The sequence below is a fragment of the Chionomys nivalis genome, chromosome X (genome assembly GCF_950005125.1).
Source record: "Chionomys nivalis chromosome X, mChiNiv1.1, whole genome shotgun sequence".
Classification (NCBI taxonomy): domain Eukaryota; kingdom Metazoa; phylum Chordata; class Mammalia; order Rodentia; family Cricetidae; genus Chionomys; species Chionomys nivalis.
Window position 1 is genome coordinate 87,146,818 of NC_080112.1, and position 24,835 is coordinate 87,171,652.

Genomic DNA, 24,835 nt, shown 5'->3' on the forward strand with positions numbered 1-24,835 from the left:
TGCTTGTCACATTATAGCTTTAAAATTTATTGCAGATATTGATATTGTGAATTATTATTATTATTATAGTAGACACAAGGAAAGAAGTAAGTACACTGAACTGGATGAGTATAAAAATGCATTTTAAGCCGGGCGGTGGTGGCGCACGCCTTTAATCCCAGCACTCGGGAGGCAGAGGCAGGTGAATCTCTGTGAGTTCGAGACCAGCCTGGTCTACAAGAGCTAGTTCCAGGACAGGCTCCAAAACCACAGAGAAACCCTGTCTCGAAAAACCAAAAAAAAAAAAAAAAAAAAAAAATGCATTTTAATTCAGTAATCTGTACCTTGACAAGTTTAATGACACAGAATACAGGCAGAAAACTGTTATCAGATTTCTCTGTATTTGCTTATAAATCATTCAGCATAGGAGAAAAAAGTCTAAACTTTCAGATTGAATTCTTTACTTCTCTATAGTATGCATAGAGTTATGAAATGTGAAAGAATTTCTAGAAGTATGACAACCCTTGATAGAAAAATAAGTTGAAATTTAAAAACACTTTAATCCATGGTATCAAAAAAATATCTATTGCTTATCATTGCTCTCAGTAAAACTCTTCCTTGAAATATAAATCATTATAAAATGGTACTGTAAAAAAAAAGCTTTTCCCAAGTTTGTGGTGTTATTTGGTGTTAAGGAATATAATGTGAATCATAAACTGGAAACCTCATCATCCACGAAGCTGATTTCACATTCCATCTGTTATGTGAATGACATACTGGTATAATCATCTGCTTCTCTATGTCATGAACACTTTCATGTGAATACTCATCCTTTTACTTATGCATCAGAAAGCAAAATGATATCTGCCTGATTCACTGAGTTAAATCAGTACTCTACCTATAATGACAAGATAGGTACATCACTAGAAACTGTATCAGATTTGATAACTACCACATTCATAGATTTGTATAGAGTAGCCCACTTTATAAATCTAGGAACTATGGCAGGGGGCTAGGTAAAAATGTATTAAATTAATCAGAATGCTCTTCGTGTTACATTTTCAGAAAGCTGACTAAAATGTCTGTAGGAAACTGGTTTTTATAAAATATAAGATTGAGTTTCTCCTGAGAACTAAATTATTACCTGGAATGAAAGCACTAGAGAAATGTTTAAAGGATGATGTATGAAAGGAAGAAAAATGTTTAATTAAAGCCATAATTAGTTATCTTTGTACCTACAGGCCATAAAATAGAGTAATTGTTCCACAGTGGAACTTTTGAGTATTAAAGCACAACAAAAAGATTGAAATTTTACTAAAATGAAATATTTCAGATTATTGTGATACATGAGCATAAAATTTTAATAAAATGTAAGAGGTAATATTGTACTGTGGTTAAGAGCATTGATCTATAATCAGATCGGAAAAGTTTTAATCATTTATCTATAATTCTTAGCTGTTTTGTTATAGTAAAACTCTGTACTTTTGCATTTCTTACCTTAAAATGGAGATAATATTAGTTACTAATTCATGAGAATGCCTTGGAGATTAAATGAGAGGTCATGAATTATAACAACTTTGGAGAAGTGTGTGGCACACTTTTGGCCATCATTAATTGTCATCTGTATTCACAGTGAAGATTACTATAGATGGAGTGACTGCTAATCATTAGAAAGAAACTTAATATGAACAAGTCAGTTCTTTTATAATTATAAATAATAGAAATATGCCCATTTTAGTCTTGATTAAAATATTACTAATCCTGAAACTCCTGATAAGAGCATAAAATGAAAAGACTTGATAATGAATGTATTTTGAATATCTATGCAGATACAGTCACTATAATTCAGTAATATATGGGATTGCTAATTCTTTCATAAAACAAAAACAGAACACTATGAAAGGTTGATGGAATATTAAGAAATTTAGGTGCAGGCTTCACATGTGACATGAAATTGGAAATAAGATAAAAGTAGCCATAGGGGTAGGGTCACGGGGAAGAAGTGAGGAGAGAAACAACAAAGCATACTTGCTTTAAAAATATAACACTAAAACACAGTTCTTTGTGAATTAATAAAAACTGAAAAATTCTAAAAATCCCTCTTTTAAAAAGGATAACAAAATAGCAATTAATTAAAAAATTACATTATAAGAAAGATAAAACAATTATACTAAAATTATAAATAAATACTAGTAAAAATGAGATGACTTTTTAGATAAAAGTAACCTTATAGATTGGTAAAAATATTTCATGAAGAGGAAGTCTGTGATATTTTGAATTATAAAGACTACAAATACCAAAGTCTTGCTAAAATACTATATAAACTTTTATAAGGATTTGTAGCAGTGAAATTATCTACTAAATGATTTTTATCTGTCTCTATTGATAATAAATCATCAACCTATTTCTGCAGAATTGACTTTAACTTTGTATCAATCAACCAAGTTCCCTGCCAATGCAAATTATTCATATCTATATCATATCCCCCTTTAAATGTAAACAAACATTTATAGACAATATTTGAGAACATAAAGGGGGAAATGCTATGGGAGATCCTTCTGTCTATGTGTTCCTTTTATTGGCTAATAAAGAACTGCTTTGAGCCTATGACAAGTACAAAACAAAGCTAGGTGGGAAAAACTAAGCTGAATGCTGGGAGAAAAAAGGGAAGAATCACAGTAAAGCCATGGAGCCACAGGAGACAGATGCTGGGAGCTTTACCCAAAAAGCCAGTGTCACGTGCCAATACACAGATTAATAAAAATTGCTTAAATTAATATGTAAGAGTTAGCCATTAAGAAGCTAGAGCTACTGGGCCAAGCAGTACTTAAATTAATACAGTTTCTTTGGTATTTTTCTGGGACTAAGCGGCCAGAAAACAACAAGCCTCCTCTCCTACTACAGATTTCCAAACCAATATTGGTATACTTTTATAATCTGTTATGGAATGTTGGTCATGGTCTGTTATATAATGCCAGTGATGGTATAAACAACTTCTGTGACAATGCCATTGAATGATTTTATGCTCAATGATAAAAAGAGATGAGAAAGTTAATAATGTAGGTTCATTTAAAAGGAAATACACTGATCTGGAGAATTAAGAAAAACAAACTTGGTGCTGTAAAGATGGCATAGCTGTTGAGATCACTTACTTTAGCGTGGTATTGGTGATGCATGCCTTTAACCTCAGCACTCAAGAAGTAGAGGCAGGCAGATCTCTGTGAGTTCGAGGCCAGGCTTGTCTATCTACAAGAGCTAGTTCCAGGACAGGCTCCAAAGCAACAGAGAAAGCCTGTCTTGAAAAAAAAAAAAAAAAAAAAAAGCAAAAGGATTACGTACTTTCTAGCAATGGACCAGGTTTTGGTTCCAAACACTTAATTGGAGGTACAGAACAATTGGTAACTCGAGTTCCATGGCCTCCAACTGCCTTTTATGTCTTCGATGTGCATCACACACACAGACATTACACATAAATGCATTCATGCATAACACTCATACACATTTGTAAAAATTACAAAAACACAGCAATATTGAAAGAAATGAAAGAATAGCTTGTTATACAAAGGTTACTGGTTGTATCTTTCCTATATCAGATATTACAAGATTTTGTTTAATGTATGAGTATATATTGTTCTAACTATGGGGAAAATAAAACTATGTATATTTCCTAAGATAATTACTTAATTCTAACATTTTTCTGAAGCACTAACTTCTATTTTCTTTTCTCAATACTAATTTCTGGTATGAATCACTATAACAATGAAATGTTGAAACTTATTGTCTTTAAATAAATTAGTATACATTTGGAACAATATTTTCTCATCTGCAAAATGAGAACCAGAAGAGTAGCCACTTCCTATTTATAATAACTCATAAAGCAACACACCAAATATTCATACATTCTAATTACAGATGAAAAATGTGTAAAGATAAATTAACTAACACAATGAAGCAATTGAGAGTTGCTCATTTATAATTGAATTTAAACTTCTTTCTCTTTCTATTATAATAGGAAATGATTTCTTCATCATCTCAGTCATTACATGGTAAAAATAATAGCCATCTTTTCCTCAAATAACATCTAGTTTGTGTATTGTCTTTTTATTTTATATTATTGAACAAATATTACCTTTTGTTTTGCAAGATTCTCAATAATAATTATATATTATTATTTCTAGAGATAGTTATATCAGTTATAGAATTATCTATTAAAAATACATTAATTTATGATTTATAATTAGATAAAATTCCAGATGCATGAATGTCATTGTGGCATCAAATTGTTTGTGTGAGTATGTGTTTGTGTGTTTCATTTATAAAAGGAAAATCATTTAAATTTATACCTATATCACTAATTTTCAATATTCACATGTATTTGAATAGTATTCTTTTTACTTAACTATGTTAAAATCATGGTGCTATACATTTATAAAAACAGTTTTTATATTTTGCCACCATTATATTACCTTTCAGTAACTTTGGTTAACACACTTTAAACTGATACATGTGGGAGATTTGAGGGATTGTAGCTAAGGATAGTAGTAACAAAAGTAGGCATACCTCTATAAATTTGTTTCTATCATTATAGTTAGGATGTAACTTAGGAAAATATTGAACATTCTTCTTAATTCTTTGGTATAAAACAGTTGATTGACTTCTAATTTTAAAAGACAGGAGAAAGACAGTGTTATTCTATGGCTGTTGCAAAAATAGAGAAACATAAGTTTCAAAAGTACATGTGTTTAAGTGACAGAGAAGAAAAATAATAGTGAATAGCATTTCTTTTTATGTAGTATAACATTTTATTTAAGCAAGTTTTTCCTTCCATAATCCTCTCTTGTCCTTCTAAGGTATAAGAATTAAAACTTCACTATAGAGGTGAAAGAAAAATGATACAGAATTCTGAGCAAGAAAATGATCCTTTTCTTTACATGAAAAATTATACAGCAACAAAAACAATCCAAGATCTATCTGATAGTATTATTGGTGCTATTTTCAGAATTTGACATCACATGGATAGAATGTATTATTCTTTTTTATTAATTAATTAATTTATTTATTAAAGATTTCTGCCTCCTCCCCGCCATCACCTCCCATTTCCCTCCCCCTCCCCCAATCAAGTCCCCCTCCCTCGTTAGCCCAAAGAGCAATCAGGGTTCCCTGCCCTGTGAGAAGTCCAAGGACCACCCACCTCCATCCAGGTCTAGTAAGGTGAGCATCCAAACTGCCTAGGCTCCCACAAAGCCAGTACATGCAGTAGGATCAAAAACCCATTGCCATTGTTCTCGAGTTCTCAGTAGTCCTCATTGTCCATTATGTTCAGCAAGTTCGGTTTTATCCCATGATTTTTCAGACCCAGGCCAGCTGGCCTTGGTGAGTTCCCGATAGAACATTCCCATTGTCTCCTTGTGTGGGTGCCCCCCTCGCGGTCCTGAGTTCCTTGCTTGTGCTCCCTCTCCTTCTGCTCCTGATTTGGACCTTGAGTTATATTTTACCAATCATATATTAGTTCATCTGAGAAATTAGCCATTGATAGTTAAGTCAGAAAGTGAATTAAGTGTATAGTAAAGGAAACATGTGGACTGGGCTTCTGCATCATTTTAATGTTAATTAATTAAATTTTATGCTTAAGAGTAGAACTGCTGAAGGTGGTAAAACAAAATTCTAACATGTTTCAGAAAACTATATACTTAGCAATGCCTTGGTCTAGATACTATTCAGTTGCTGCAAACATCTTATTAATATGTATATAATACTTTCCATCAAAAGTAACATCACAATACATACAATCCATTCTCACTGCTGCTAAATATCATATCACTAGAATTTTCATAATGCAAAAATTTTTGACTCAAACGACAATGTTTATTGACTTGGATAAGTCACCTCTTTTGCTTAGTACTATGACCATAGGCTTCAAAATAATATCTCACTCCAGAAAAACACAGAACAGTTGGTCTATCTCTAAAATTTCAAATTATTAGATTGTTTCACAAATGTTATATCAACTAATTATATTTCTTTATTTTCCCTTAAAATATCCTAGAGGGCTATGTGCTTTGTTTCATTTCTGAAGGTATCAAAATAATGTTAAATATCTCTTACATTTCATATAAAAAGATATTTTGAATGAATACTGGAATTTGACATTAACTACTGATTTATAGTCTTAAGTATGTGAATGCTAGACATTACTTAGAGAACTGTAGATCCCACAACAAATTTTTACTTCTCTGTGTTTGTTATTCTTTCCTACAATGCTCAAAGTTTCTATAAAAGAGGGATAGCATGCTCTGATGAATACTTATCTGCTTTTGTTTTTTTATTATTATTAAATATTTATTATTTTTTAAATTTTAATTTTTATTTATTTATTTATTAAAGATTTCTGCCTTCTCCCCGCCACAACCTCCCATTTCCCTCCCCCTCCCCCATCAAGTCCCACTCCCTCATCATCCCTAAGAATAATCCGGGTTCCCTGCCCTGTGGGAAGTCCAAAGACCACCCACCTCCATCCAGGTCTAGTAAGGTGAGCATCCAAACTGCCTAGGCTCCCACAAAGCCAGAACGTGCAGTAGGATCAAAAACCCATTGCCATTGTTCTTGAGTTCTCAGTAGTCCTCATTGTCCATTATGTTCAACAAGTCCGGTTTTATCCCATGATTTTTCAGACCCAGGCCAGCTGGCCTTGGTGAGTTCCTGATAGAACATCCCCATTATGTACTCACTCATATTTGGGTTTCTAGCCATGAATAGGGGACATTGAGCCTATTATGCGTGATCCTAGAGAAGCTAATTAAGAAGGTGAACCCAAAGAAAAACATTTAGGTGATGAAAGGAGACAGAGACAAAGACCCACATTGGAGCACCGGACTGAAATCTCAAGGTCCAAATCAAAAGCAGGAGACAGAGCACGAACAAGGAACTCAGGACCGCGAGGGGTGCACCCACTTATCTTCTTTTGTAAAGACTTACCCCTGAGCAGGCATTTTTCTCAGCAGTGACTCAGTTTTCTTTTCTGATACATCATTCTCACCATCATGAGAAGACTAAAAAGTCATTGAAAACTATTTTCTCTCCTTTCAAATACAGAAGTTGCACTTATTTTCTTCCTCTAGTTTTCTTTCACCATACAACTTATCATACTGTTTTATATCTGTTTTAATTCTTTTACAAGTGAATTTTTAAAATTTTAATTCTTAATATTTTTAATTTTAATTTATCAAGTGTCTTGTTTCCTTTTCCCCCTACTTTTTTTTAATAATTGCTAGTTTTTTGAGCATTTTGTTAAAACAGTTTTCATTTAAAGAATTTTCATTCTCTTCCCCTAACTCCTCCCAGACCCATCCTCCTCCACTATCCATATAAGATCAATTTATGCTTCCCAAATATACCTTGGGTGTATGGTATTCTGCTGGAAGGAGGTTAGCTTACCAAGAACAACACTCAAAGAAATCTATCTTTTTTTCTATTAGTGACTGACAATGGATAATAGCTACAGAGTTAAGGGTCAGATTTCGTGACCATATATATTACTTCCTTATAATGAGATTCTTTCTGTCTTGGGTTAGCAAAGGTTTTATACATACGGTCACAATGATTTCAAGTTCATACACGCAGTTACCATGGGCTATCGAGAACATACATTTCCTTGCAGTGAACTACCAACTCTTACTCATATGCTTTTTCTGACCTCTCTCCCAAAATGATACCTGAGTTTTGGGAGGAGGTGATATCTTTTATTTATTTATTTATTTATTTATTTGTTTATTTGTTTGTTTATTTATTTATTATTATTAAAAAAAATTCTGCCTCCTCCCCGCCTTTCATTTCCCTCTCCATCCCCCACTTCTGTCCCCCTCCCTCTCCAGTCCAAAGGGCAGTCAGGGTTCCCTGACCTGTGGGAAGTCCAAGGTCCTCCCCCTCCATCCAGGTCTAGGAAGGTGAGCATCCCAACAGGCTAGGCTCTCACAAAGCCAGCATGCAGTAGGACCAAACACAGTGCCATTGTCCTTGGCTTCTCAGAAGCCCTCATTGTCTGCCATGTTCAAAGAGTCTGGTTTTATCCCATGCTTTTTCGGTCCCAGTCCAGCTGCTCTTGGTGAGCTCCCAATAGATCAGCCCCACCGTCTCAGTGGGTGGGCACACCCCTCAAGGTCCTGACTTCCTTGCTCATGTTCTCCCTCCTTCTGCTCCTCATTTGGACCTTGGCAGCGCAGTCCGGTGCCCCAATGTGTGTCTCTGTCTCTATCTCCATCCATAGCCAGATGAAGGTTCTATGGTGATAAGTAAGATATTCATCAGTATGGCTATAGGACAGGGCCATTTTAGATTCCCTCTCCTCAGCTGCCCAAGGAACTAGCTGGGGACATCTCCCTGGGCACCTGGGAATCCCTCTAGTATCAATTCTCTTGCAAACCATAAATTGGCTCTGCTCCCATATCCACCCTTCCTTTATCCGAACCATCCCAAGCTCTCCCCATCCTCCCCTTCTCACTTTTCTCTCCCCATTTCCCCTTACCCCAATCCCACCTCACCCCCAAGTTCCCAGTTTTTGCCCGGCAAACTTGTCTACTTCCAATATCCAGGAGGATAACTGTATGTTATTCTTTGGGTCCACCTTATAATTTAGCATCTCTAGGATCACGAATTATAGGCTCAATGTCCTTTATTTATGGCTAGAAACAACTTATGAGTGAGTACATCCCATGTTCATCTTTCGGGTCTGGGTTACCTCACTCAGGAAATTGTTTACTATTTCCATCCATTTGCATGCAAAATTCAAGATGTCATTGTTTTTTACCGCTGAGTAGTACTCTAATATGTATATATGCCACACATTCTTCATCCATTCTTCCATTGAAGGACATCTAGGTTGTTTCCAGGTTCTAGCTATTACAAATAATGCTGCTGTGAACATAGTTGAATAAATGCTTTGGTAATATGATAGGGCATCTCTTGGGTATATTCCCAAGAGTGGAATTGCTGGGTCCTGGTGTAGGTTGATCCCGGATTTCCTGAGAAACTGCCACACTGCTTTCCAAAGTGGTTGCACAAGTTCGCATTCCCACCAGCAATGGATTAGTGTACCCCTTACTCCACATTCTCTCCAGCAAAAGCTATCATTGGTGTTTTTGATTTTAGGCATTCTGACAGGTATAATATGGTATCTCAAAGTTGTTTTGATTTGCATTTCCCTGATCGCTAAGGACGTTGAGCATGACCTTAAGTGTCTTTTGGCCATTTGAATTTCTTCTGTTGAGAACTCTCGGTTCAGTTCAGTGCCCCATTTTCTAATTGGGTTAATTGGCATTTTAAAGTCTAGTTTCTTGAGTTCTTTATATATTTTGGAGATCAGACCTTTGTCAGTTGCAGGGTTGGAGAATATCTTCTCCCACTCAGTAGGGCGCCTTTTTGTCCTAGTGAAGCTTCTCAGTTTCAGGAGGTCCCATTTATTCAATGTTGCCCTTAATGTCTGTGCTTTTGGGGTTACACATAGGAAGCAATCTCCTGTGCCCATATGTTGTAGAGTACTTCCCACTTTCTCTTGTATCAGGTTCAGTGTGCTCAGCTTAATATTGAGATCTTTAATCCATTTGGACTTGAGTTTTGTGCATGGTGATAGATATGGATCTATTTTCATTCTTCTACCAGTTGACATCTAGTTATACCAGCACCATTTGTTGAAGATGCTTTCTTTCTTCCATTGTATACTTTTAACTCCTTTATCGAAAATCAGGTGTTCATAGGACTGTGGGTTGAAATCCGGGTCTTCGATTCCATTGGTCTACTTCTCTGTTTTTATGCCAATACCAAGCTGTTTTCAATACTGTAGCTCTGTAATAGAGTTTGTAGTCAGGGATGGTAATGCCTCCAGAAGTTCCTTTATTGTATAAGATTGTTTTGGCTAGCCTGGTTTTTTTTTTTTTCCATATAAAGTTGATTATTGTCTTCTCAAGATCTGTGAAGAATTTTGATGTGACCTTGATGGGGATTGCATTGAATGTATAGAGTGCCTTTGGTAGAATCGCCATTTTAGCTATGTTGATCCTCCCAATCCAAAAGCATGGAAGATCCTTCCATTTTCTGGTATCCTCTTCAATTTCTTTCTTCAAAGACTTAAAGTTCTTGTCAAATAGCTCTTTCACTTTGTTGGTTAGAGTTACCCCAAGATACTTTATGCTATTTGTGGCTATTGTGAAAGGTGATGCTTCTCAGATTTCCCTCTCTACTTTCTTATCCTTTGTGTATAAGAGGGCAACTGAATTTTTGGAGTTGACCTTATATCCTGCTACATTACTAAAGGTGTTTATCAGCTGTAGGAGTTCTTTGATGGAGTTTTTGGGGCCGCTTATGTACACTGTCATTGTAGTAATATGAGCGGCAGGGCTGCGTCCCCAGCACCCGACCGCCCACATGGCTAGCTTATGCCCCCAAATAATTACACCGAAACTGTATTCTTTTAATCACTGCCTGGCCCATTAGTTCCAGCCTCTTATTGGCTAGCTCTTACATATTGATCTAACCCATTTCTAATATTCTGTGTAGTACCACGAGCTGGCTTACCAGGAAAGATCTTAACCTGCGTCTGTCTGGAGTGGGAGAATCATGGCGACTCCTCACTCAGCTTCTTTCTCCCAGCATTCTGTTCTGTCTACTCCGCCTACCTAATTTTCTGTCCTATTAAAGGGGCCAACGCTACTGGTGCAATGTGCAAGGATCAGAGACACGAGCGGCTCCGCCATGTTGGACTGGGCGGGACAAGCAGGCAGTACCTGTTTTTGACCTAGAAATGTCACAGCTTAGATTAAATGCTTAGCGATTTAAAAGCACAAAACAAAATGCTCCTGGATAATAAAAAAATTAGATTCACAATAAAACTAATTCAAACACTATTGGATAAATGTACGTAGGCTTAAAAAAAAAAATATATATAAAAAATAAAGTTAATGTCTTAAAAAAAGGGTAAAATCTTTAAAAAAACAAAATACAGATAGTTATAGATTAAAAAAAATAAAAAAAAATAAGCCACGTAAAAATAAAAAATTCACAAAGAGTCTGGATTCTTTGTATTATTATGTTTTCTTTAAAATTTTTGACTGTAAAGGAGCTAAATACAGAGAGACATTTCATTATATGGGCTGCCAAGCTAAACCAAAATGGATATAAGGGTATTATGATTTCAAAATATGGGTCTAAGGATATGATGCTTTGAAAAGGGTCTTCTTTTGTTTTCACAGAGGATGAGACTCTGTGGATTGTGTCTATCCCAATATGGTATGATAGACCACGCCCTCCTAAAAGGTTGCTGTAAACACCTTCAAAAAATTACTTCATTCAACTGCCGACTGAGATGACCCTGGCACACAGGTTACACCATAAAAGACCTAATTAACGACGCCCCCATTCAGCAGAAAGCAGTTTGGAAAAAAAAAACTGCACCCATATTCCCAAATATTATTTATAAATGTTCTTTTACATTTAAATGGGAATATGATATAGATATAAATAATTTACATTGGTATAGATTTTAAGGTCAATTTTGTTATATATATATGTATTTCTGATCTTGATTAAGGTATTATGATTATATAGTTCATTTAAAAATGTAATATATAATTAAAAAATATAGGTTGCTACTGGATAATCATAAATAATAGTCAAACTTGTAATCATGTTAGTTAGATTTTCTAGATATGCATAAATATATTTCAGCTAGATAGACATTCTTCATATCTTTCAAAGACTACAAAATATGACATTTAAATGTTTTAATAACTTAGGACTTTTCATAACAATGAGACACGTCTGCTCCTGGCAGCACCAATCTACTTCAAAAAAAAGATGGACATTAAAGAGACTCCTTAAGGAGTTTAATAGCCATTTGGGCAAGAAACTGCTCTTGCCCAAACTGTTACATAAACTGGACACAAAAAACCCACAAAAAAAGGACTGCTAAACTTGCCTAAAGGTGAGATGGTCTTTTGGGGTTCCTGACCTATAAGAGTCTACAAGACATTCTACAGGACACAACAAAAAGTAACTAAACTGTCTTTAAAATTTCCTGCTTGATAAAAATGTCTGCTGGATACTATGGGCCTATAGGCTAAAGATGGATGCCCCAACAGTACAAAAAAACTTTGGATGACTGTCCAGGCAGCGAGATGACTCTGTCATTTCTAGAGTTTTGGATCTCTTGTTTGCTTACGTAATATTATATCCTTCTGGAGTCTTTGATGGAATTAAAAAATGGTTAGTTATAGTTATAGTTTTCCTTAGTAATAATAAAAGATAAAATAAATATAAATATTGTAACTATAATTCTTGCTTGATAACTGTTTTGTTATATATAATTTTACTATGTTAAAGTTAAAGTCTTTCTTTTTTGTTTAAACAGAAAAAGGGGAAATGATGGAGGTGGGTCATCTTTCTATCTGTTGTTTCATTGGTTAAGTAATAAAGAAACTGCCTTGGCCCCTTTAATAGGACAGAAAATTAGGTAGGCGGAGTAAACAGACAGAATGCTGGGAGAAAGAAGCCGAGTCGTGAGTCGCCATGATTCTCCCACTCCAGACAGATGCAGGTTAAGATCTTTCCTGGTAAGCCAGCTCGTGGTACTACACAGAATATTAGAAATGGGTTAGATCAATATATAAGAGCTAGCCAATAAGAGGCCGGAACTAATGGGCCAGGCAGTGATTAAAAGAATACAGTTTCCGTGTAATTATTTCGGGGCATAAGCTAGCCATGTGGGCGGCCGGGTGCCGGAGATGCAGCCCCACTGCTTTTATTACAACATGTCATATCATCTGCAAATATCGAAAGTTTAACTTCTTCCTTTCCAATTCGAATCCCCTTGATCCCCTTATGTTGTCTTATTGCTATTTCTAGAATTTCAAGCACTTCATTGAAGAGGTATGGAGGGAGTGGACAGCCTTGTCGTGTTCCTAATTTTATTGGGATGGCTTTGAGTTTCTCTCCATTTAATTTGATGTTAGCTGTCGGCTTGCTGTAAATAGCCTTTATTATATTTAGGTATGGCCCTTGTATCCCTAATCTCTCCAAGACCTTTATCATAAAGGGATGGTGAGTTTTGTCAAATGCTTTTTCAGCATCTAGTGAAATGATCATATGGTTTTTCTCTTTCAGCTTATTTATATGATGGATTACATTGATAGATTTGCATATGTTGAACCAGCCCTCCATCTCTGGAATGAAGCATACTTGATCATAATGGATAATTTTTCTAATGTGTTCTTAGATTTTGTTTGCCAGTATTTTATTGAGAATTTTTGCATCGATGTTCATGAGTGAGACTGGCCTCCAATTCTCTTTCTTGGTTGAGTCTTTGTGTGGTTTTGATATCAGGGTAACTATTGATTCATAAAAGGAATTTGGCAATGACTCTTCTGTTTCTATATTGTAAAATACATTAAGGAGTATAGGTATTAGGTCTTCTTGGAAGTTCTGGTAGAATTCTACATTGAAACCATCTGGTCCTGGGCTTCTTTTGGTAGGGAGGTTTTTGATAACAGCTTCTAATTCTTCATGATTAACAGGTCTATTTAGGTTGTTCACCTGGTCCTGGTTTAACTTTGGTATATGGTATTCATCTAAAAAAGTGTCCATTTCTTTAACATTTTCCAGTTTTGTGGCATACAGGCTTTTGTAGTAAGATCCAATGATTCTCTGAATTTCCTCTGTGTCTGTGGTTATGTCCCCCTTTTCACTTTTGATCTTATTAATTTGCTCGTTCTCTCTCTGCTGTTTGATTAGTATGGATAGGGGTTTATCAATCTTGTTGATTTTCTCCAAGAACCAGCTTTTTGTTTCATTGATTCTTTGGATTGTTTTCTGTGTTTCTATTTTGTTGATTTAAGCCCTCAGTTTGATAATTTCCAGTATCTATTCCTCCTAGGTGAGTCTGCTTATTTTTTTTCTAAAGCTTTCAGGTGGGCTGTTAAGTTTCCAATGTGTGCTTTCTCCATTTTCTTTAAGTGGGCACTTAATGCTATGAACTTTCCTCTTAGCACTGTTTTCATAGTGTCCCATAGGTTTGAGTATGTTGTGTCTTTATTTTCATTAAATTCAAGGAAGACTTTAATTTCTTTCTTTATTTCTTCCTTGACCCAGGCATGGTTCAGGAGTTGAGTGTTCACTTTCTATGAGTTTGTAGGCTTTCTGGGGGTAGAATTGTTGTTGAATTCTAACTTTAATCCGTGGTGATCCAATAAGACACAGGTGGTTACTAATACTTTCTTGTAACTGTGTAAGTTTGCTTTGTTACTGAGTATGTGGTCAATTTTCGATAAGGTTCCATGAGCTACAGAGAAGAAGGTATATTCTTTCCTATTTGGGTGGAATGTTCTATAGATGTCTGTTATGTCCATTTGATTCATTACCTCCATTAATCCTCTTATTTCTCTGTTTGGTTTCTGTTTGATTGACCTGTCCATTGGTGAGAGAAGAGTGTTGAAGTCTCCTACTATTAGTGTGTGTGGTTTGATGACTTCCTTGAGTTCTAGTAATGTTTCTTTTATATAAATGGGTGCTTTTATATTAGCAGCATAGATATTCAGGATTGCGACTTCATCCTGATGAATTGTTCCTGTTATGAATATAAAATGTCCCTCTCCATCTCTTCTGATTGATTTTAGTTTTAAGTCATCTTTGTTAGAAATATTGTCACATGTGATTTTTAGAAAATATTTAGGAAATAAATAAAATGTTGTCTGGAATTATTTTAAGAATATATTAGAGAAAGAAAACTATATATCTCATTAACAGCAGCAATATTAATGTGAAACAAGACAGGAAATTACTCTTGTGAAAAATGAAAGAAATGGATATCTTTCATTAATGCAGATCAAATAATAAAAAAGTTTCATAGGTAATTACAAATGAAGTGCTATAATAAATAAAAATACTATGATATATCACAGAAATATATGGTTGTTTAACATTGAAAAAGCATTTCTTTTTTTTTTTTTTTTTTTTTTTGGTTTTTCGAGACAGGGTATTTCTTGTAAGGTAGTAAAAGATGCCTGAAACATACTAATGAATTTATAAACATAAGCCTTGCTCCATGGTGATTATTGTAAAGTTTGTTTTAACTAAGGGCTAAGCAACACTTCTATAATAATAAATGAGTTTTAAAACATACTAATTAAATATACTTGTAGAAAAATTTATATTATTTTTATCTTTAAAGTTAACAGAATAAAAGGAAACATTTCAATGATTCTGAAGTTACCAGCTCATGATTACTAAAAATAAACATGTTGATGCTAATACATAGTAATATGAAATATTGAAAAATGGGTATGTAAATGCAATTTGATTAGATTAAATTGGCCATTTCATTTTACATATCTATAAAATGAATTTTAATGCATTAATGTATTATAAGTATACATATATCAAAGACAATATTAATGATCACTATCACCCTTCCTGAATACTTACAAATTGAGGTGGAGAAATTATTTCTTATATTTCAAGTAAGTCAATAAAAGAATAAAGATTGTGAATAGAAGAAAATATTGACCTTGCATATTATCATTTTGACTATTTTGCCTTTTATACACTGAAGCAATAATAAAAAGATTTATTTTAATGCATAAAAATAAATGGTCCCAGTATTGAAAGAATTTATGAGTATTCTCTCCATTTTTACTCTCACTAGTTTATTTATTACTCCCTTCCAGGTTATTAGTGTAAACAAATTATCTACAGTTAGTCTGACAAGTTGTCTATTACGCTGTAAAAGATATTGAAGGATATGTCAAAAAAAAAAAAAACCAATGGTCCTGTTTTGACTTGGATGTTAGATAATACTTAGGTAAACAATAACATATTTTTAAGGATGCAAAGGGATAATAGTGTTCTTTCTGATTTCCAAAGCTAAATACAAGCAAGGCTTTTTTGTTAAAATTGAATCACAATTGCTACCATTATAATATTTTATACCAAAATTATTATTTTCTCTTCATCAAAGTTGTATGCAGTCTTTAACAATACTAGAAATATAAAATGAGAGGACCAAAAAAGTATGTCATTTATATACAATAAATTTTAATTTTCAATAATTTCAGGTATTCAAACATTTTACAGTACTGCCATATTATTCATGAATTTATTTTGGTTTGAGGTAATTCAGAGATTTTTACCTTATATCATAGAAGAATTATTACTTTTATTAAACATATAAAATCTTCATTTATTTATTTGTCTGCTTTGTTATTTTATTATGTGTAATATCACTATATATCTCAAATTATCCTTGAACTCAGAGTTAACTTACTTTAACTTAATGAATTCTTGAAATGCCAATGTTAGGCACATTTGAGTAGTACTTTTAGAATGTGTGAGAGTGTCATAAGTCATACATTGTGGTGACATCTGTCAGTGTCCAGCCTCGACAAAGTTTGTACATTCCACTATAGAAACATGAGGATTAGAATTATCAAGCAAATGGAACAGAGATGTGAGAGAAATTAAAGACAGAACAGCACATGGAGAGAAATTCAGTGGATACTGAATTTATCTGCATTTATTTTCCACATGCTTATATACTCTACTTCAAAGGGGGAGGGAGAAGGCAACAGACATCATTAACATGATATAAGGAAAATATTTATTTTCTCAGACCTTTAGTGAAAGTAGCATGGATTCACTGCTAGACTCAAAATATCAATTAACTACACCCTAGATCAGAATCTCTTGTTTGCAGCCACACCTGTTGTCAACAAATTTGAAAGAGAAAAAAAAACAAAACTCAAACTCTATGAGCTATTAGCCAAGGTGGAATAGGACTCATATCTGTGGGCCCACTTGAGACTTGAGAGACCATGGCAGCTGAAGAGATGGGTTAGTTGATAAACCTGATAACTGAACTAGAAATCTGAAAGGTTGACACCAAGGACAGATGAAAAAAAGAAACTTGTGATCGTTGTCCTCTGACATTTATAAGCACTGTGGCACAGTGTACCCCTCAATAGTAAAAATTAATTACTTAATTAATTAATCAACAAAATTAAAGTACATAGGATTTTCTTAGTGGTTATTGTTTTCAGAATTAGTATAGAATTGCTTAATAAGCATACTTAGATGTGAATTATTACCAGATAACATAGAAAGCTTTTTTTTCGTATTTTTGTTTGTTGTTGGCTAGTCCTATGTGATTCTACCCAAGGTTCTGGAGTATTCAATACCTGGTTCCTAGTCATCCAGGCAGTGGAGTGAAATGGGTTTCCTCTCATGAAAATGACATCAAATTAAACCAAATATTGGTTGGCCAACACATGTGTTCTAATCTACCATTGCCACAGTTTATCTTAAAGGAAGGACAGATTGTAGTTCGATGGGGATAGTCAAGACTAGGCTAGTGTCCAGGTTTCTCTTTCCATAGCTTCCAGAGTACCTACTTACTCATGCCAAGATACTAGAATGTAGGGGTGAAGGCTCCAATACCATATCAACTTTCCTTCTCTTGGCCAATAAGCTTAGTGAGTGGAAGTGTACAGAATCAGTGGGACTTCTCTTTACTAGCGTTAGCCTGGGGTGTTCAGAGATATTCACTGGATCTCTTTGGCTAACAATTCAATCAAATGTAACCCAGTCTCACTGCTAGATGCCCTGCAGGGCTATGAAAGATGAACAGTTCATAGTCCGTATCTTCAATTTCTAGGAGTCCTCACCAAGGTCACCTCCATAGATTCCAGGTTTCCTCTCTGTCCCCATATGTCCCACATTCCAGTTGTCCCTCTCTACAATCTCTCCTTCCACCCTACCAACCTGATGTTCCTGCTCCCATCCACACCTGTCCCCAGTCCACTCTCAGAATCTATTGTCTTTCCTTTACCTATGTAGAGTCATGGTTCTCCACTATATCCCTCATCTTTACCTAACCTTTCTGGGTCTGTCGATTTCAACAGGATTGTGATTATATAATACCTAAGAACTTAATATCAACTTATAAGTGAATTCATATCAAATTTATTTTTATGTGTCTGGGTTACCTCATTCAGAATGATTTTTTCTAGTTCCATCCATTTGATGGCAATTTTCATGATGCTACCTTTTTTTTTAACTGCTGAGTTAAAAAAATATCCATTGTGTAAATGCTTTACACATTTTCTTTATTCATGGGATATCTCGATATTTCCATCTGGTTATTATGAATAAAGCTACAATGAACATAGTCAAGCAAGTGTTCTTGCGGTATGATTGAGTATTCTTTGCATGTATGCCCAAGAGAAGTATAGCTGGGTTTTGAGATAGATCAATTACCAATTTTCAGATAGAACTGCCATATTGATTTCCATAGTAGCTGTAAATGTTTGCACTCCCAACAGTAATGGAGGAGTAACCCCTTGCTTCACATCCTCTCCTGCATGTCACTTACGTTATTAATATTGGCCATTTTGACAGGTCTAATTCAAAGTAATTTTGATTTATGTTTTCCTTATAGTTAAAGGATTTTGAACATTAAATGTCTATCAGTCATTTTGGTTTCCTATGTTGAAAAATCTCTGTTTAGATCTACACCACGTTTTTATATTTTAATATTTTCTTTCTTGAGTTCTTTAAATATTCTTGATATTAAAACTTTATCAGATGTGCAGTAAAACTTTTTCCCATTTCATTAACTACTTCCTGGTTCAATTTACAGTGTCCTTTACCTTACAAACCTTTTCAGCTTCATGAGGTCCCTTTTCTTAATTGCTGATTTTAGTGCATTGTGCTATTGGCATTTTGTTGAGAAATTCTCTCCATATCCAACACACATTAGTGTTTTTATGCCAATACCATGCTGTTTTTATTTACTATAGCTTTGTAAAACAGCTGCAGGTCAGGGATGGTGATACTTGCAGCAGTTCTTTTATTGTACAGGATTGTTGTAGCTATCCTGGTCTTTTTATTTTTTCTTATAAAGTGGAGTACTGTTCTTTCATGGTTTGTTAAGAATTGTGATAGAATTTTGATGGTGATTGCACTGAATCTGTAGATTACTTTTGATACGATGGCCATTTTAACTCTGTTAATCCTACTGATCCACTTCTGATATCTTCTTCAAATTATTTCTTCAAAGACTTGAAGGGTTAATTGTAGAATTATTTCACTTGCTTGGTTAGAGTTACCCCCAAATATTTCATATTATTTGAGGATATTTTTATTAGTACATTTAAAATGTATCATGAGTGGAAGGAACTTTCACTAATGATTATAATAGGAGACATATATTGATGTATGTGTAATGTTTTAAGTGTAAAAATATTTTAGTGTAATGATTAATAGTTTATTTCAATGTGCTAGGATTACTTTTCTTTCATCAGTTCATTCTTAGTTTTGTCTTAGATCATTACTATTATTAAGAATTTGCTGGATCTGGAAAAATTACTGTAATCTAGCACTCTCAGTGAAAGTTAGAGCTCTATTCACAACACGTACGGCAGGTGACTCAAAACCACTTGTAACAGTAACTTCAGGAGTAATAACTCTTTTCTGGCCTTACAAAATACCTGAATACGTTTGATACACACACACACACACACAAACACAGTGGGGAGGGAGGACAAAATAATCACAAATGAAAAATAATATTTTTATATTAGTCTCCTTTCTGTTTCTGTAGCAAGAACCTTAGCAAATTAACTTACAGACAAACTCATCTTACACAATAGACTGTGCATTTCATTTTGACATTCCAGCTCATATGTTAGACTGTCTCATTGCTGTTGGATCTATATAAGGCAACATGTTTTTTTAATACATTTATTCATTTCCTTCAGTTGTTTGTATTTTTCAATTTTTCAAGAGTTGTTTTTTTTCATTTCTTATTTATGAGCCCTTATATTCTTTAAAAAGTTAATTTTAAGGATATTTTATTCTGCTTCCACTATGTTGACGTATTTGGGGCTTGCTGCATAGGATGTCTGAGCTCTGATGGTAACCTATTATCCTGACTGCTGTTGATTGTCTTCTTAAACTCATGTTTATGTATATGGTTTGGGGGTTATTATAGATCTATGTTTGAATTCTGAGTTCATCTTTGTTGTATGGGTATTTTGTTCCTTGGCTGCTGTCTTCTCTCTGATATTTTAATAGAGTGGCATGTGATTAAGTAGAGGTTGTCCACCCAAGTTGGAGGCTGGAATTCTAATGACCAGCATGAGGCCTTTGGGAATCTGAGTGCTGGAATGGCCTCTGGTGAAATAGGGACATCTGTTGCATGTGTGGACTGGAGATCTATTTGCTGGATTAACCTTTGGTGGAGCAGGAAGCTTCGACCAGAGATGTGGTCTTAAGATCTAGGTGCTGGCATGTCCTCTTATGGAGCAGGGGGTTTTCACCAGAGATGTGGGCTGAAGATCTGAGTGTTAGAGTGGCCTCTGGTGTAGCAGGGCAATTTTGTTTCTCTAGCCACTCTCAAGACTCTACTTCATGCTTCTCAAATTGATAGCCTATTATTATTCTTTTATTATTAACATTATTGTTATTACAATACCACACATATATAAACATATGTATGTTTATTTATATTCACTGGCCAGCAAGGCAGGAGAAACAGTAAGTATCTTATTCATTGAGAGACCCTGTCTAGACATTAAGGTGGAGAGTAATAGATGAAGAAAATCTTGCTCTGGCCTAGGAATAAATGACTATAGTCCGAGTCATGTACATATGTGCATGCATTACACCCACACCATATGCACATGTATTTTGTGCACACAGCAGATAACAAATACACAAAGGAAATAATAAAATTTTAAAGTTTAAATATCCCAAAGAGCAAGTTTGCAAAGAGAATATGTATTTTGCATCCAGTTCTACCTCATTAGAGCTATGTTGAATTATAGCCACCAAGAAATAAATTGTAAAGATGTATTATTGATATTTGATTAACACTCATTAACATATTATATATTGATATAAAATAAAACTCATGCTGTGTAGTTCCATATACTCATAAAAATGTTTCATGCATTTCATGAACATACAATCTTCTTTTCATAGGTATAGCATCAGTAATAAAGTTTTCTTCTTGCTGTCCCTCTTAGTGAAGATTTGCTCCACTCCCAAGGCCTGGAAATCACTGATCCTTTTTATCATCCCTAAAATTCTATTCTTTTTTATAAGGATATAGAATGGGAGGGACCTACACATATTGTAAACGTTTATTTCCAACTTCTTTTTCTTAATATTCACTCATGTACTTTTATTTCTTTCCTATTGAATTTTCTCATCCTTCATGCATTCAAATTGATAGTCAAGAAAGTGATTTGTAAAGAAGTTCATGTTGTTGCTTATCTTTTAATTTCTTACAGTGCCTTTTGCTGAACAAATAAAATTATAAAAAAATTCCCACTGGTTTATCTACTCCCTGCTATTTATGTGACTTCATGAAGATTTCCTGATATATATGGCACTAATTATAAATCCATTGGAAGCCTCCACTTTACTTAAACAGTTTTTAGTTAGATATGACTTTTTATGTAGATGATTATAAAAAGTATTTTGTTTTATTTTCTCTACCCTGACAGCTGCAGAAATAACAATGCAACCAACTGTGGAAGAAGCCTCAGACAACTGTACTCAAGAATGCCTCATTTTGGGCCACTCTGATTCCTGCTGGATGCCAGCTACTCTGACCGAACCCAGCGCTCCACAGATACAGACCTCTGCTCTCTGCCACAGCCCACCTAGGACCCACACATCTGTTCGTCGCTGCAGCCCTCCAGTAACACAGACCATCGCTATCTGCCACAGCCCCCCTGTGACCCAGGCAATTGCACTGTGCCATAGTCCTTCACCAGTACAGGCGACTTCTCTCCACCACAGTCCTCCTTTAGCACAGGCTACTGCATTCCGTCATAGCCCACCATCAGCACAGGCCTCTGCAGTCTGCTACAGCCCACCTCTGACACAGACTGTGGTAATTCACCACAGTCCTCCTCTGACACAGGCTGTTATACTCCATCGCAATCAGGCCCAAGCAACAATGGGTTTGCAGCAAGGAAAGGTGCAGGGTTCTGGAGCTGATGGACTGCATCCCCTTGATCAGGGAGCACAAGGCAGTACAAGAGCTCAGTTTTACTCCATGACTGAAAGACTCCATTCAGATGATGATTCAATTAAAGTCATTCCCTTGACCACCTTTACTTCAGGTAAACAGGTCAGATCTTCAAGGAGTGATTCTCCCATCATTGAAGAACATCCCTTGTAAAACTTATCTGAATATTTCATATTAAAAATGAATATATATAGATAGATATTAATATTCAATTTTAATGAATATTCCAAATCAAGAGGTTTGTAAAGAGCTCTGTAAATAGAAACAGATACCAGGTTAAAACTAGAGTTTTAACCTGGTCACCAAAACATGATAGAAAATAAAATTAAGATTTACTTGATTTGGACGGTGAATTTTTAAAATAAATATTGTAAAATTTATATCCCCATGTACAGAAAGGCTTATAATGGCAGAAATTAGTATCTTGTGTGTAACATTTCTGATGTACTTTAATGAATTTTTATTTTTTATCACCTCGTGCAGTATTACTGATTACTTCCATTCTGATTTTTGTGGACTCAGTATATAGTTATTGTTAAATTGTTGAAGATCTTATTTTTGAAGCTTTCCTTTAGTTTGTCTAAATGTTTGTTTTGATAAAATTAGAGGCATATGTACTATAATAGCATTTTTGTTCATCTTTTTTGTTCTGTTTATCTTCATTGTCTCTACTTTCTTATTGCCATATTTCTACCTTCAAAAATGTACAGAGGGGGTGTAAATAAAATCTTTTACAGTTTTTGTCTCTAATCCTGTTTTTTATGTTTTCTACCTTTATTTCAAGGATATATTGATATAATTTGTATATACATTTTCCAAAAAATATAAACTGTACAGACAAAGGTTTAAACTTATTTCTCTACTTTTTAGTAGAGTTCGAGACACTGAAGTGCAATAGCTTTGCTCATATTTGGCAACAGCCAGAATGGGCTTGTGCTTTTTATATTAATATACTTTGTATATTAATCATCATATTAAAGTACATCAGAAATAATATTATGTCTGCCATGGTAAGCCTACATTCCAGTACAAATTGGGTATTTATCTTCTGAAATTTGTATATGAAAATCACAAAAAAGGTGGATGCATTAAATGCATTATTAGCTTTCAGCTATTACTACAATGTACTGTTTTCTAAAGACAATTAGGGTGATTTAAATATTGATTTGACAGCTCAATAGCTGTAACTGAAAAATTCTCAGTGAAAAGAACAAATACATAAAATTGTACATAAACCTGTATACTAAGTATATCAGACCAAGGTATTTTTATCAGTCTAGCTCAATTTACTGAAGAAAACTACTGAAAACAAGATGGAAGTCAGGAAAGAACTTTTCAAGAGACTTAATTCTAAACCTAACAAATATATTACAGCACATAATTTCAAGGATATGTGTAGGAGAAATAAGATTTAAGACTGCTTCTTGGGGTGAATACAAAAATATTCCAGTAACAAACACTGAAGAGAATAATCTCACATATGAAATGAATACATCATAAGCAAAGAATATAGTAGTATTCCTAGGAAACATTAGTTTCCATTGTTGCCTACACTTAGTTTCTGTTTTCGTCTTCTTAACTGGCCATTACCTTCTGTGAGAACATTTCATAAATTCGTACAGAAACACCACAAACTTAATTTCCTCCCATAACAAATTCAAGAAGTTTCTTGTTTCAGTATCATACTAAACAAAAAAATCAATTAATGTTTGGATTTGGGGTCCTGAATATTTCCTGTGATTAAATTAGATGTAGACTCTATAATGTGTAACTTGATGGTATGTAATTTATAATTAAATTGTATATAAATGTTGTAATATAAACTGTGGTAAATGTATAATTTTGTTAGTAATGGTTTCCACTGAATGTTGAAAATAGCTTTCCTTTGTGTTCCTGGCAAATTAAGTAGCATTTTGAGAATATATTGTTCCCCTTGTGAAGTTAATTAGATTATGATTTGGTGTATAGAATATCTTCTTAACTTTTAAAACCTAGACTCTAATTAGTGAAATTTCAAATTAATTTTTACTCTTCCTTTGTTCTTTCTTTGTATTTGTTAGTGTATTCAGGGATTTGAAGCATGCTGGTTTTCCAGGTGAACAAAATTCCCAAAAGATCAATGTTGTCTGAAACTTTTGCTATTGTTGTTGTCAATGAAGATTTTTAACCTGGGGAAGATAAAGAAACCCAGAATGACAAAATCAGTGCTTCCAGTAGAGTTAGACTACTGTAGTTTCTCTCAATACACACATACAAAAAATAAAAAAAGAAAATAGAAACAAAAAAAATACAGCATTATGTGAGTGGAAAATTATTTTAATTATTTATACATTTTATTTCCATAATTATTACATTTTATTCATATATACACAAAATTTAAAGATATTAAAAATTGAGTTTAAAATTTATTAAATAATGAATCAGAAACCTGAATGCTTATTTTGCTCATGAAAATATGGAATCTGAAAATATCAGATGTTTGAGATTTTTTTTGTGATCACAAGACTTACTGAATTAACAGGGAAGCTCTTATATCCTCATATTTAACAATTTGGGAAGTGTTGTTAACTTTCCTAGAAATATAGGAATGGACAGATAAGCTTTTGTTCCCTTTCTAAATCTGGTTTATTATCAGACTTAGACAGTGTTTAGAAAATTAAATGACTGGGCACTTTTTTCTGGTTTTGTACCAGAGAGAAATTGAAGGGAAGCAGGCTGAGATAGCCAAAGAGGCAAGGGGTGTGAGCCCAGTTATTCTCCCCTATGCATTCTCTTTCTTTG

The 24,835-nt window shown here is 34.3% G+C and overlaps 1 protein-coding gene across 11 annotated transcripts in view; it reads left to right on the top strand.

The window, feature by feature from the left end:
- Pcdh11x (protocadherin 11 X-linked) overlaps positions 1-22,596 on the top strand; it is a 596,387-nt gene extending 573,791 nt beyond the window's left edge. For 5 of the 11 annotated variants that reach the window (XM_057760420.1, XM_057760422.1, XM_057760421.1 and 2 more), the window contains one exon: positions 21,525-22,596. In XM_057760420.1, coding sequence (XP_057616403.1) covers positions 21,525-22,207 — 683 coding nt within the window. In that variant the 3' untranslated portion in view covers positions 22,208-22,596. The remainder of the gene's footprint in view (positions 1-21,524) is intronic. The other 6 variants (XM_057760424.1, XM_057760426.1, XM_057760427.1 and 3 more) reach the window with 3 other exon arrangements.
- Positions 22,597-24,835: the final 2,239 nt, after the last annotated feature.